The 14,551-nt window shown below is 34.8% G+C and overlaps 1 protein-coding gene across 6 annotated transcripts in view; it reads right to left on the bottom strand.

The window, feature by feature from the left end:
- FXR1 (FMR1 autosomal homolog 1) overlaps window positions 1–14,551 on the bottom strand; it is a 56,707-nt gene that overhangs the window by 23,350 nt on the left and 18,806 nt on the right. For all 6 annotated transcript variants that reach the window (XM_006210644.4, XM_015244713.3, XM_015244714.3 and 3 more), the window contains exons 4-8: window positions 6,977–7,048; window positions 6,420–6,568; window positions 6,095–6,188; window positions 5,381–5,497; window positions 831–1,001 (exon numbers count right to left, since the gene is read on the bottom strand). In XM_006210644.4, the coding sequence (XP_006210706.2) occupies window positions 831–1,001; window positions 5,381–5,497; window positions 6,095–6,188; window positions 6,420–6,568; window positions 6,977–7,048 (603 nt within the window). The remainder of the gene's footprint in view (window positions 1–830; window positions 1,002–5,380; window positions 5,498–6,094; window positions 6,189–6,419; window positions 6,569–6,976; window positions 7,049–14,551) is intronic.

Genomic DNA, 14,551 nt, shown 5'->3' with positions numbered 1-14,551 from the left:
ACTTTCACTTTTAATGTCTGCCCTTTAATAACCATAAATCAAGTATATTGTGTGCTCACTATATCATACACAACAAAAAATTTAAAACTGTATTTAACTCTCCTAAACTGTAAGGTAAGCACTATTATTATTCTCATTTTACAATAAGGAAAACTACACAAGGAAGCTGAGTAACTTTCTCCAAGCCCTCTCAAAGTGGCAGAGGCAGAATTCTAATTCAGGCAGTATAGCTCCAAAGCCTTTCATCTTCATTACTTTGTTATACTTCCCACTTCTAAAGGTTTCAGAAGTAAAAATCAGGCCTGTATTCAGATTTACTGTATGACTCAAATGAAAAGTCAAGACTTGAAATTACCACTCCAAAAAACCTCATTCATTTATTCTAATGTGAAGGATGGTCTCAATGACAAAAAGTTTATTTTTCAGATTTATTATTTTCCTGTCCACACAAATGTCACCAGCAACCAATGACAAATTACTACTCAAATTCAAGTTCCATAAAAGCTATTCTATTCTATGCTATTTAAAACTGCCAGTGCCTGACACATAGTAAGCACTCAAAAAATATTTGAATAAATTACTTGTAATGCACATAAAACAGAGTAAAATTCAAAAGCAGTTAGTTGGTTAAGGAACTTCTGAAAACAGTACACAATAAATACTCAGCAAATATTTCAATGCCCCATATAACACAGTATCTTCAATCTACCTACATATGTGTACTGATTGCTGGGCTGACTGGTTTTAAAGCATTTTACCAGGAAACTGAATTTCTAAACAACAGTTAATGTTATAGTAAAAGCTACCCAACGTAGGGGACAGCAGCTTACCTCTCCATAGATTCTAAATGTTCCAGTATCTTCATCTAGCTCAATAGCTGTAACTCCAGGAACCTTCCTAGCTTGCTGTATATTACTACCATGCGTTCCTATCGCCAGGCCCATCAAATCTTCTCTCACAACAAATTCCTCATGAAAAGCTGCTGCAAGTTGTTTTGTGCACTAGTAAAAGAGGCAAATTAGAATTTATTATAAAAGATCAGAAAAAATAAAATTTTTGTATACCCATGTTCATAGCATTATTCACAACAGTCAAGAGGTGGAAGCAACCCAAATAAATGTCCACTGACTAATGAATGGATAAACAAAATGTGATATATATTCATACAACACAGTATTATTCAACCTTACAAAGAAAATTCTGACACATGCTACATACAACATGGATCAGCACTGAGGACAGTATGCTTAGTGAAATAAGCCAGTCACAAAAAGACAAATACAGGGTTATTCCCTTATATAAGGTATTCAAAGTAGAACAGTGGTTGCCTGGAGCTGGGGGGAAGGGGAAATGGGAAATTGTTTAATGGACATAGTTTCAGTTTTGCAATATGAAAAGGTTCTGTAGATTGATCAATAATATGCATACACTTAACACTATGAAAGGCACACTGAAAAATGGTTACTTAGGATGGCAAATTTTGTTTATTTCACCACCGTTTAAAAAAAAGAACTAAAAAAAGGAATAAAGAAAATTACTTGGGATCATATAATGGAAAGGAGAAAAGGTTTGATCAGTCTATTTAATCATGGTCATAGAAAACAGTAATTTTAAAACAATTTTCCAGAATTACTGATACAGGCAGTTTTTCAATTCAGATGATCCATGTTTCAAAACTCATTCCCATATTCCTCGTTTAGAACTTTTAAATAAGGGTACCTGTATACCTGTCCTAGAGAAATTGATGTATGTTTATCTTTAAGACAGTGTGTGTGCATGTGTGTTTGGGAGATGGTGGGAGAAGCTAAATCTAATAGTGTGGCAGTGAAGAATAGAAGACAGGAGTACCTTAGGGCAGGGTAGAGAGAAGCAACAACCAGCTTTCTTTTAAAAACTACAAGCTATGTGTCCTTCCTCTCTTACACAATGGTTGTATAGTGAACTACTTACTAATGAAGTGCATTGTGACTGACAGACAACAGGGTAGAAAATACAGAGTAAAGAACCAGTAGTACAGTTCTACTGGAAATCCCTAGCGATTTTCTAAGCTCTCTGGCACCTGTCATCTAAGTCCTAAGAAATGACTCAACGGGCATTTAGCAGACAAAAGGCTATGTTTGAGGGGTTCCGGTCAAGATGGCAGAGTGGTAGGACCACGAGCTTGCCTCTCCTTGGGACTACAATGAAACCACAACAGAATGCTAAACAACCATTTAAACCACTGAAAGAAGACTGGAACCTAGTAAAAAAGATCTTCTGCAACTGGAAACAAAGAGGGAACCACAGCAGTAAGAGGGGCGTGCTCTTGATATAACTGGGTCCCATCCCCCCCGGGGGGGGGGGTGCAACCCACAAGCTGAAGATTTGTTACAGAGGCCCTCCCACAGGGGTGAGAGCTCTAAGCCCCACGTCAGGCTCCCCAGCTGGGGGAAGAGAAGGAGACCCCAGTACATCTGGTTTTGAAGGCCAGGGGGGATTGGCTCTGGGAGCCTCATGGGACTGAGGGAAACGGAGACTCCATTCACTTGAGGCATACACGGAAACACACGTGCACCCAGTCCAAGGAAAGAGGCAGTGATTTCATAGGAACCTGGGCCAGACCTGCCTGCTGGATTTGTAGGGTCTCCTAGGAACACAGGGGGGTGGCTGCGGGTCACTCAGGAGACACAAAGGCTGGTGGTGGACATTCCGTGAGTGTTAATCTACAAGAGCTTTCCTGGAGGCTGATATCTTGATTGGATCATTAGCACCAACAGCCTGTAGAGGCCAAACAACATACCGGGTGGGAACACAGTCCCACCCATCATCAGACCTCCTGAGCCACAAAGGCCTCTAGACACAGCCCTGCCCACCAGAGGTCCAGGACCAAGCTTCACCCAGCAGTGGGCAGGCACTGGCTCCTCCTGCCAGGAAACCTGCATAAGCCTCTAGTCCAGCCTCATCCACCAGGGGCAGATACTAGAAATAAGAAAACAATAATCCCAAAGCCTGTGGAAGGAATCCACTAACACATAGAAAGATAGACCAAACGAGGTGGCAAAGGAGTATCTCCCAGGCCACAGCACAAGATAAAATCCCAGAAGAAGAAATAAGAGATGAGGCGATAGCTAATTTATCTGAGAAAGAGTTTAAAGTAATGATGGCCAAGATGTTCAGAGAACTCAAGAGGAGTATAGACGCTCAAAGTGAAGTTTTTACCAAAGAGCTGGCAAACATAAAGAATACCCAAACAGAGTTGAAGAATAAAATCACTGAAATGAACAGTACACTAGAAGGAACCAAGAATAGACTAAATGAGGCAGAAGAATGGATCAGTGAGCTAGAAGACAGATTCGTGGAAATCACTACTTCAGAACAGAAAAAAGAAAATAGGAATGACGATAGTTTAAGAGAACTCTGGGACAACATGAAGTGTTCTAATATTCACATTATAGGGGTCCCAGAACAAGAAGAGAGACAGGAAGGACCTGAGAAAATTTTTGGAGAGATAGTAACTGAAAACTTCCCCAACTCGGGAAAGGAAACAGTCCCCCAACTCCTGGAAGCGCAGACAGTACCACACAGAATCAACCCAAAGAACACAAGGTACACACACTTGTACTTGACTATGACAAGGTACATAGTCATCAAATCGACAACAATTAAGGATGAGGAGAAAATACTAAGATTAGCAAGAGAAAAGCAATGAATAACATACAAAGGAACTCCCATAAGGTTATCAGCTGATTTTTCAGCAGAAACTCTACAGGCCAGAAGGGAGTGGCACAATATATGTAAAGTGATGCAAGGGGGAAACTTAAAACCAAGAATACTCTATCCAGCAATGCTCTCGTTCAGACTTGATGGAGAAGTCAAAGCTTTCACAGATAAATAAAAACTAAAAGATTTCAGCACCACCCAACCAGCTTTACAACAAATGTTAAAGGACCTTCTCTAGTCATCAAACTATAAGAAAAGAGAACAAAAAGAAAAGAAAAAAAAAGAGAGACCTACAAAAGATTGCTTTGGCTGTCTGGGGTCTTTTGAGGTTTCTTATAAACTTTGGAACTGTTTGTTCTAGTTCTGTGAGGAATGTTGTTGAGTATTTTGATGGGGGTTGCGCTGAATCTGTGGATTGCTTTGGGTAGTGTGGCCATTTTGATAGTGTTGATTCTTCCAATCCAAGAGCACAAGAAATCTTTCCATTTCTTTGTGTCATTTCGGTTTTCAGAGTATAGGCAACCTCCTTGGTTAAGGTTATTCCTAGGTATTTTGTTGTTTTTGATGTAATGGAAATGTCTCTGCCAATTATAAAATTCTAGTTTTTGAAGTGAAAAAAAAAGTGAATGAAGGGCCGCAAAAGGCAAAATATCCTTCTTTTTATGGGTGACTTCTATTCCATTTTACATATACATATATAACATATGTATAAATATATATATACTGCATCTCCAATATCTATTCAACTATTGATATGCACTTAAGATGATTCCATATCTTGGCAATTATAAATGATGTTGCTGTTAATAGCAGGGTGTATGTATGTTTTTGAGTTAATTCTTATTCTGTGGTTGGTTTTATTCCTTTGATAACTATGTAAGTTTAAAAAGCCAAAGCTCTAAACATCCTTAGAAAGAACAGTACATACACATAAATTAAAAAACACATGTGCAGTAAAAAAAAAAAAAAGATCTATCAAGCCATAAAAGACATAGAAGAAACTTAAAAGACATATTACTAAATGAAACAAGCCAGTCTGAAAAGGCTACAAACTGTACAATTCCAACCAAGTGACATTCTGGAAAAGGCACAGCTACAGAAACAATAAAAAGATCGTGGTTTTCAGAGGTTTGGGGAGAGGAAGGGAGGGAGAAATGAATAGATGGAGAACAAGGGATTTTTAGGGCAATGAAATTATCCTGTATATAGTATAGTGGTGGCTACATATCACTATGCATTTGTCAAAACTCACAGAATGTACAATATGAAGAGTAAACCCTAATGTAAACTATGGACTTTGGTTGATAATAATGTCCCCATGCTGGTTCATCGATTGTACCAAATATGCCACACTGATGAGGGATGTTGAGGGTAGGGGAGTATATACGCGTGGGTGGGAAGGGCTATGTGGGAACTGTATTTTCTGCACAATTCTGTTGTGAACCTGAAACTGCTCTAAAAGAATAACTATTAAAAGATTTGTTTTAAAAAAGGCTATGTTTGAGAAAAATAACAGAAAAAAGCAATTCTTCGAAGGACATATGACTCCAGGTATTGGCCAAAAAACAGATCCCAGGTTGCCTTACCTAACAGTCAAGTAGTTTTGAGCCATGGAACTTAAATAATGTACTCATGAAACTAAATGGGACACACAAAAAACCTTTTCAGTAAACCTACTTACTTCTAAGTGCTTAGTGGCCTCTTCATTTCTGGACATAAGCATCAACTTTGTACGAATACTCCGCAAATGCATGTCACTTAAAATATTTACTCTCTTCACAGTTGCTTCACTGGCAGACTATAAACAAACAAGTTAATCACTCAAAAATTTAAATGCCTTTTCAAGATAATACAAACACAATCTTCCACATAGGGCCTTCCTTGATTTTCGTCTACTGTACTTCTCTTCTCACCTAACATGCCCACCACCCATTAGTAATCTTTCATTTCTTAACTTTCGTATTATTTAGATCTGCTCTTCAAATTATGATGGGGAAGTGGAATCCAGGAATCCACACATTGAGAATTTTATTTTGTTAATAATGTCATACAAAGAATTTTCCTCCTTACTCCAGAGATTTTAAAAATTAACATTTTATAACTGCAAAATATTTTTTCTCCCACACTGTATTTTATTTATTTTTAAATTTTTTTGGAGTGGGGGAGGTAATTAGGTTTATTTATTTATTTACTTATTTTTTAATGGAGGTACTGGGGATGGGACCCAGGACCTCATGCATGCTAAGCACAAGTATACCACTGAGCTCTACCCTCCCCCAACCAATACACAGTATTTTAAGTCACTTATACCAAGTTAGCTTTTATCTTTTGAAATATTTGCTTATAAAAACCATGCAATATCCATTAGCTATCTTAAAATATGGAGTTCACTTACCAGTATCATTAGCTGCGTGGTTTCCGGATGGTAAAATATTCTGCATGCTCCCACTGCTTTCTTAAAATCTTTATGTGCATTTTCATTAGCACACCTAAGGAGAAATTAATTCATGTTTAAGACCTAAATAATAGGTTAAATTTAAGAGGGCAATTATAATGCAAATTAAGTAGTTTATTTTAGCACCATCCATTAAAACTTTTGTATACTAAAAAGATTTTCTATCACAAGTTTTTGATTGGGTATTTAGGGAAAAGAGATTTTTGTAGTACTGAAAAATCCTCTTAATTTACAAAGCAATTCAATAGTAAACAAAATTACTCACGCCTCTCTCAAATCCTCAGGAACATCCACTGTGCATTTAAAGAAGGTATTTTTTTTGACAGTTTTATTTTGATTGACAGGCCGAAGTCGTTCAAATGTGACTATTTCATTGTAAGTGGCATCACAAGCAGCATATTCAATGACATAAAACTAAAAGACATCAAAATACTTTAAAAATCCCATCTGAACAAAAATAATGAGCTTTAAATGAAGTTCTAATTACCTTGCTCAGCTTAACCAGTAGACCCTCCCCCTGTGGCATGAATACACAGCTTAAGTTACATCAATCTGATTTGCCTGAACTAGATTATAGGTTCTTAACAAGCATGAACCTTGAGGGTCCTTACATGCTTGTGGTATACCTCTAGAGAGGAGCTTTGGCGTTTGCAAATCCAGAACACAAACAGAAATTAAGGCTCTCATGAATTTTTTGAATGTGTGACTATTTCTGAAGTAGGCTTTTAGAAACAAAACTATAAGTTGGAGTAACATTTATAAAAATCAAGTCGAAGTACTTCCTTGGAAACTAGTCACAAAGCAAGTGTTAACAACACTTACTTCTCCCTTCATCATTCGAACTTTAGCCAACCACCATCCACATGGTTCTTGATCATTTGCTCTGGAATATACCTGACAAGAAAAAACAGATCCTTATTTATTCATTCCAAAAGATTTCAACACTGTAAGTAATGACTTATTATTATAAATGCCAAATTCCATTAAACTCAAGAATCAAAAATGTTATTATATTGAAACTGGCATACTACACATAGCTTAATAAAAAGAGTCACGCATGCTTAAATTTTACTACTGAAAAATAAAACTGAATCCTTTTTGGGTAATTTGCCTCTTTGGAAAATGAATTCCAAATTCATGAGGATTTACTAAACATAAATAAATATTATTGTAAACAATTGTTTCTTACAAGGCAGTTTTATACATAGTGAAAAACACAGGTCTTTCTGTTTTTGTCAAGACTGTACATCAAGCACTGCATTTTGATGATTCAAGTTATGATTCAAATATCAAAAGTAAGAATAAGCTACAACTTTAATAACATGTATTTTAAGTCTGATGTCAGTATTTATAAAATGTTGAAATTAAGAACTGTATTCAGAAAGTGATAAACCCTATTTTAAAATTCCTTCAAGGTTATGACATTTAAATCCCTTGCTGAAGAACTTAAATGTACTAAAAACTTTAGCTGAACAACAAAAAAATTACACACATTCAGCATCTAGCAGAATATGTTAAGTATCTTAGAAAACCTCCTACCTAAAAAAATCTGTATCTTATATACTCTACATCTATAATTATCAAGTATTTTTAAACACAACTTTAGAAGTTTCCACTGAGGATTAGAGTTATTTCTTATGACACAGTAGCTTGTTTGATGCATTTTCAATACACAGAAAATGGGGGCAGAGGGTTGTGAAGAGATAATTAATACCCCCACAAAAATCTTGGTTAAAATAAGGTTGCCCCGGTATAGGTGGCCAGAGAACTCTACCAATCAATACATAAAGCCATCTATGAAATAATGCAAACAACTACGGATAGGCAAACAGTTTTGGAAAACCTGAAGCTTCTATCAACATGATCTGAGTTATCTCGGAAGTGGTAGACTATTAAAAGTAAAAATAAATTATGACAAAACTTCATGATCAACTTTATCATATGCCATGATTAGAGAAAAAATAAGAGCGAAAAAGGAAAAAAAAAAAAGGAAGGCCTCTATAATAATCAATCTCCAGTAAATTCAATTTTAGCTTCTGCATTTCTTTTATGAGCAAATCTATTTCATGACTTTTACCCTTTCTTATAGATCTCCCAAAAAATACGAAATTTTACTTTTTAAGAATAGAATAAAACTCTAACTTACAATTATTATATGCATCCAGTGAATTCTATCACAAATCTAAGGCAGAATCCATCAATCTTATTTTTTCTATACACTGAAAAACTTTGCTATTTTCATCATCATTCATCAATTACTCACACCTATGCTTTTAAAAAATTTTAAAGAAAACAGAAGGATGATGGCATCACCTGGAAAGGATACAACAGTACACTTTATTGTTACTACTGCATCATCTTCATTTCATAGTCTTTCAAGAAAGTATATAAAAAGGCTGGAGATATCACTCTTGTAGTCTGCTTTTGGCTGTCATTAAACAACTGGAAATTCAGAATTTCTATTTTTTACCCATAATTGCAAAGAGAAAAAAACTCAGAGGAAGGATTTTCACGATTATGAAAGGGATCAATCAGACTGATGCAATGAGACAGACACCAACACTCTAGATTCTAATGATGAATGTGAAATTATCTTTTAAGCAGAATCTCAGACTATGACATCTTCAGGTGACAACATACTTGCTGAATATTCCCAACTAATATACTTCTAAGGAGAAAAACGTAATCTTTAGTATTCTCACCCAGCTAGTCATTCAACTGTGACTTCATCATACAAAGTCCTGCAACAAGATTTTGGACCACAGTGTTTTTCTAAAAGGACACATGACAGTATTCTTTCATCTTTTTATGTTTGCATACCAAAATGTACTGATACAGTTCACAAGAGAACAAAAGCCAAAAGCAGTTGGGTATAAAAAGAGAACTAGAAAAAGAACAGATAATGAAATGCACTGAATACAATGAAATAGTCAATCCCATTGGTTAAATACGAAAATGGTTTAATTATAGTGCAAAGATGACAATCCTCTGTTCAATAAGATTAGAAGTCACCAAAAGTTCCAAAATACAAATGACCCTTGAACAGCACAGGAGTTAGGGGCATCAACCGTCCATGCAATCAAAAAGTCGAGAGTAACTTTTAGCCAGCCCTCTGTTTATGCAGTTCCGCATACGTGGACTCAGTCAACCACTGATCACGTAGTACTGTAGTATTTGCCACTGAAAACAATCCAAGTGTAAGTGGACCCATGCAGTTCAAACCCATGTCGTTCAAGGGTCAACTGTATTCTTAAAAGTACTGCATTCTGATAACTCAAGTGTTTAGATAAAATAGAAGAAATGATAAATTACAACTTCTTAGAGATGGACTGTAACTTTTTTTTTCTAAATTGAAGTGGAGTTGATTTACAATGTTAGTTTCAGGTATACAGCAAAGTGACTCAGTTACACATATACATATATATATTTTTTTCTTTTCAGATTCTTTCCCATTATGTTATTACAAGAAACTGAATATAGTTTCCTGTGCTATACAGGAGGTCTGTGGACTCTGATATCAGTATTTGCAAGATAGGTATGTTCTGGGTTTACACACGACAGCTAATGAGCAATAAGTAACTTTACTCATTTTAGGTATATATATATTGTCAAAACCAGCAAGATATAGAAAACTTGGACTTTTGTCTAAATGCTTATTAAAAAGAATAATGCTAACATCTTCACCATCCTTTTATTTTTACTCCTATAAAATTGTACGTGGGGGAGAGTGTAGCTCAGCGGTAGAGCGCATGCTTAGCATGCTCAAAGTCCTGGGTTCAATCTACAGTACCTCCACAAAAAAATAATAAAGTAAAATAAAAAATAATTAAACCTAATTACCTCTCTCTAAAAAAATTTTTTTAATTATATGTAAAACTATTTTAAAATATGAAAAACAATAAAAATGGTTCACTGGACCCAAATGACTATTTTCCCTAGTATACTGAGGATTAAGAAAAAAAAAAAGGAAACCTAAGAACAAGGAAAATGCCCATTCCAGGCACTATCTCAGAAAGGCAGTTGAGCTAAACAGACTGAAGCATCTCTTGGTGACCTGTAGTGGACAGGTGCACCCTTAGCTTGAATGCTGAAAAAAACGGGTCTTAAAACTATCTGTTCTAATTCTATTTTCACCAAAGAATAACCTTCTAGGAATCTGGCCTCCTACATAAGTTTACCTCTGAAAAAGAAAATAAACCATTTTGGATTGCCTTGAGACTTTCTCACTGAATATTAAACGTTAGATTCTGTTTTATACTTACATCCACCTCTTTAAGCTTCATTAATAACTATACCCCTGAAGGAAAAAGCCACTCTCATAGACCCAAATAAACCTAATTTCCTGGCCTGAATCAAAATGCAATGGATTTGGCTCCACTTGAATGTTGCAGGTCAAATCACATCCTTTACAAAATGAACAGCGTTATCTCGACACAATAAAAAATCATTTTAACAACCCAGCATTAAAACTGTGCCCTAGTGTACTATACCTGAGATGTTGATTACTAAACTTACGACTATGTCATTAGAGTAAAAGCACCTCATAGAAATTCCCTTACTTCAGATTTCACTTACATCTCCAAACTATTACAAGGGAGCAATTAACACTCTAAGGTAATGCCCTCATTGCTCTAACATTCTAAGCTTCTTCAAATCCAAAGAAGTTTTAAAAAAGCAGAAGACTAAGGAGTGTCCATGAGAGACTTAAAAACACAGTAGTTCTCAGAATGAAGAAGGCAGGCTACAGTTTCCTGGAATAGGGGATGAAATATGAAGAATCAAATTTCAAAAGCCTGTTTCAGGACTCTTTCTACCAAATGAATCCAAGTCAAACCTTATTATAAAATGGTCTTCAAATTGCAGCACACAAACTAAGACACAATGGAGAAACAGACTCACAGACACAGAAAACAAATTTATGGTTACCAGGAGAGGAAGGGGGTGGGAAAGGATACAATGAGAATTCAAGATTTGCAGACACTGGTGGGTGGGTATCGCTCAATGGTAGAGTGCATGCTTAGCATGCGTGAGGTCTTGGGTTCAATCCCCAGCATCTCTACTTTAAAAAAAAAAAAAATTGCAGACACTAACTACTGTATATAAAATAGATACATAAGTTTATACTGTACAGCACAGGAAACTATATTCAGTATCTTGTAGTAGTAACTTATGGTGAAAAAGAATATGAAAACAAATATAAGTATGTTCCTATATGACTGAAGCACTGTGCTGTACACTAGAAATTGTCACAACATTGTAAGCTGACTATACGTCAACAAAAATATTTTTTTAATTTTAATTAAAAAAAAAGACATAATATAATTCCAGTCTGGATCCTAATGTTATCAACTTTTCATTCAAGTTAATGTTCAATATGCCTTTCAAAGTTACAACCAATTGAGATAAGAACACCAGCAGTAGAGAATTTTTAACCAATTTTTACCAAATTCGAAATAATGTTAAGCATTAAACTGAATATGGAATCATAACAACCCATTTTACAACTACATCAAATAAATTTTTAGCAGTTACCCCATATTCACTATTTCATCTCATTACAATCAATGAAGAAACAGAAATTATACATGATGAAAGCAAGCTTAACATCTAGGACATACTAATGTAATTTATCTATTTACACAAATAGTATTACTTCATTAGCATTTGAGGCTGATACTTTAACAAATGGGTTTCCTAAGTCTTGGAAACCGACCATTCCCGAAAAGAGAAAAGATATAAGTAATAGAAAAGAATATGTTTGCCATTTTTTTAATGTATGAGCATTTCTATGCAGTAAGACTAAAAATGGACTTGGTGTTATGTGAGAGACAACTTTAATTACAAACAGCTAAAATTTTCAGACTGGTTCCAAGAATCAAACATTTTTAAAGATAAGATGTAAACTATACAAGTATATCATACTTTTTTAAATAAGTAAAATATTAAATTTAAAAACTGTAAGGTAAGGGAGTATCCTTTCTCAAATTATTCTTATTCCCTTTACCTAATTTCTCTCAAGGGATCTATCCCAATGTTATAACTAAATTATAAAGGTATATAACTGTAACGTCTGACTATCTACCATAAAAGATGGAAGAAAAGGCATGTGTCCAAGAACAAAAACTTGCCAATCCCTATTTTAACCAGAAAACATCACAATTCAGAAAAAAAAAAGTTTTTAGTATCAAATATGTTAAACTCAAGAAGAAAATTTTTTGTCTTATAAAATTATGTATCAGCTTGGGCTGATATATAAAGCTTCCTAAGTAACATGTGTGTGTGTATATTAACTTGCTGAGTAAGTCAGGTTTCTTATAAAGACAAAGCATCCCACATGTGAAATCACTGGAGAAAAAAATTTTTCTAATGCCCTTACAGTATCTCAGAAAATTATATATCCAGCTCAAGAGAATCTAAAGAACTCTTCATTTTCCCATTGCTCCAACTTTACAAGGTAAGCATTATTTTCTTAGCTATCTTTAGTTAGCAAACAACAGTCAAACAATTACTTATAAAAAAATTTAATCATATTAAATAATATAAAGATTTTAAAATATAATGCTACCATTTTTTAAGAAATCAAATAAAAAGCCACTAATTAGATTTAAAAATAAACTTTGAATCTTAAGACTTTTCAAAACCAACTTTCTATTATAAATCATATAATGTCTTCTTGAAGCCATTACTACACCATGACACAAATTTATGTTTTATAATTTCACAGGAGCCCCCTAAGTGGGCTGGAAGGCAAACCTGAAGCAGCCAAATATGTTTTCAAAGTAATAGAATTTTAGAGTAAACCATGAAAAATCGTCAATGTTCAACCATTCCTGACCTACAAAAAGAAAAGAAATTTCACATGGCCGAACTTTAGACAAACACCTGAAGAGCTCAATGAAAAGCTCTTTCCTGGATCATTTGTGTTCTAAATCAATTACTAATAGCCAAATCAAAGTCACCTCTTCCTCTTTCAAAGAGAAAAGGTTCCTAGAGCTGCAAAAGAACAAGTCAGGAGTCTGACACAAAAGTGACAACACCCTGTGAATACAACATGACATATTAAAGAGAATAGTATTTAGGACAAAAACTAAAACTGGTTATCAGCTTCCCAACCTTCAGGCTATATGACTTAAAAGGTTAATAAAGTATTCAGAGTTTAGAAGAGGCCTTCAAGAGACTGTTATGTCAAACTGAGATAATGTGTTTAAACAGCCAGTTAGTTATATATTATATAGGTTAGTGTTATACAATTGTCAGGTGTTATCACTGCTATTATAGTATTTGTGACTAGTAGAAAGACAACAACAGCCAATGACAATTTTAAAAAATATATACTAGTCAATAAATTTCCCTGGAGAAAAGAATCAAGTTGTATCAAAAATCTAAATACTCTTAAAAAAAAAAAAAAAGCCAACATCCGAAGAAATACTAAAATGGATTATCTTGGAGGCCACAGAGAAAAAATTGGCAGATCTGAGCAAAAATATAACTTTTTACAAGCCACTAAACAGTTTTTTAACGACTGCCTGAGAGAAAACACAATACATAACAGATAAAAAACTTTCCCACAAAATGCAAACATTTCCTACATCAAAAACTACATGGACCCCCCCAAAAAAAAGCCTACATGGACAAAAAATAAAAACACAATCAACAGAACATGGGGCTAACAGCCAATAAACAATTTAAGACATTTTATATCCCTAGTGATAAAGATTCAGAAGACCCAGAAGGTAACAGCTTTCTTCTATCATGTTTATAAAATTTTACAGATTAATAATAATTCAGCAAGTCAGTCTATGAGGAAACAAACATCTTCATGTATTAGCAAAATTAGGAATTGGTAATTGAAAAAGCATTTTTGGAAGACAAAATGTTCCACTGAAGTTTTAAATACTTTAAGAGGGACGGTTCACTTGTTATTTCATGTAATTCTGTATCATTTCTTTTTCTATATTAAGCTTTATTACTTTGAATTTAAAGGGGAGAGCTTAACATAAAGTCACTGGGCTCAAAACAAAAAGCACTAAATAACAGAATACCTTAACATTCAATGTCGTTTGGATAAATTCCTAAATGATGGTGGCACGTCAATCAATCCACAGGTGGCAAGATTAGACTTACGTGAATTTTCAAAAATTTCAAAAGCAAGAATAACATCTTAATTCCAGATCGTAACTCTCACAATTTTAAGGAGCAAATTTCACCAAGACTGAACCATAAAACAGAAAGTGAAATAAAATACTCTGTAATCATCCATTTCCAAATCATTCAATGTTATATACACAACTGGGGAGGCAAGTCACAAAGGTGGTCCAGGAACCAGACAGGACCTTCCCAGACTGAGACTGGGGAAAGCATACTATAAATAACACCCTCAGCACTCCACCAACTTTT

This window comes from Vicugna pacos, chromosome 1 (genome assembly GCF_048564905.1).
Source record: "Vicugna pacos chromosome 1, VicPac4, whole genome shotgun sequence".
NCBI lineage: Eukaryota > Metazoa > Chordata > Mammalia > Artiodactyla > Camelidae > Vicugna > Vicugna pacos.
This window is presented reverse-complemented; position numbering and strand designations above follow the sequence as displayed.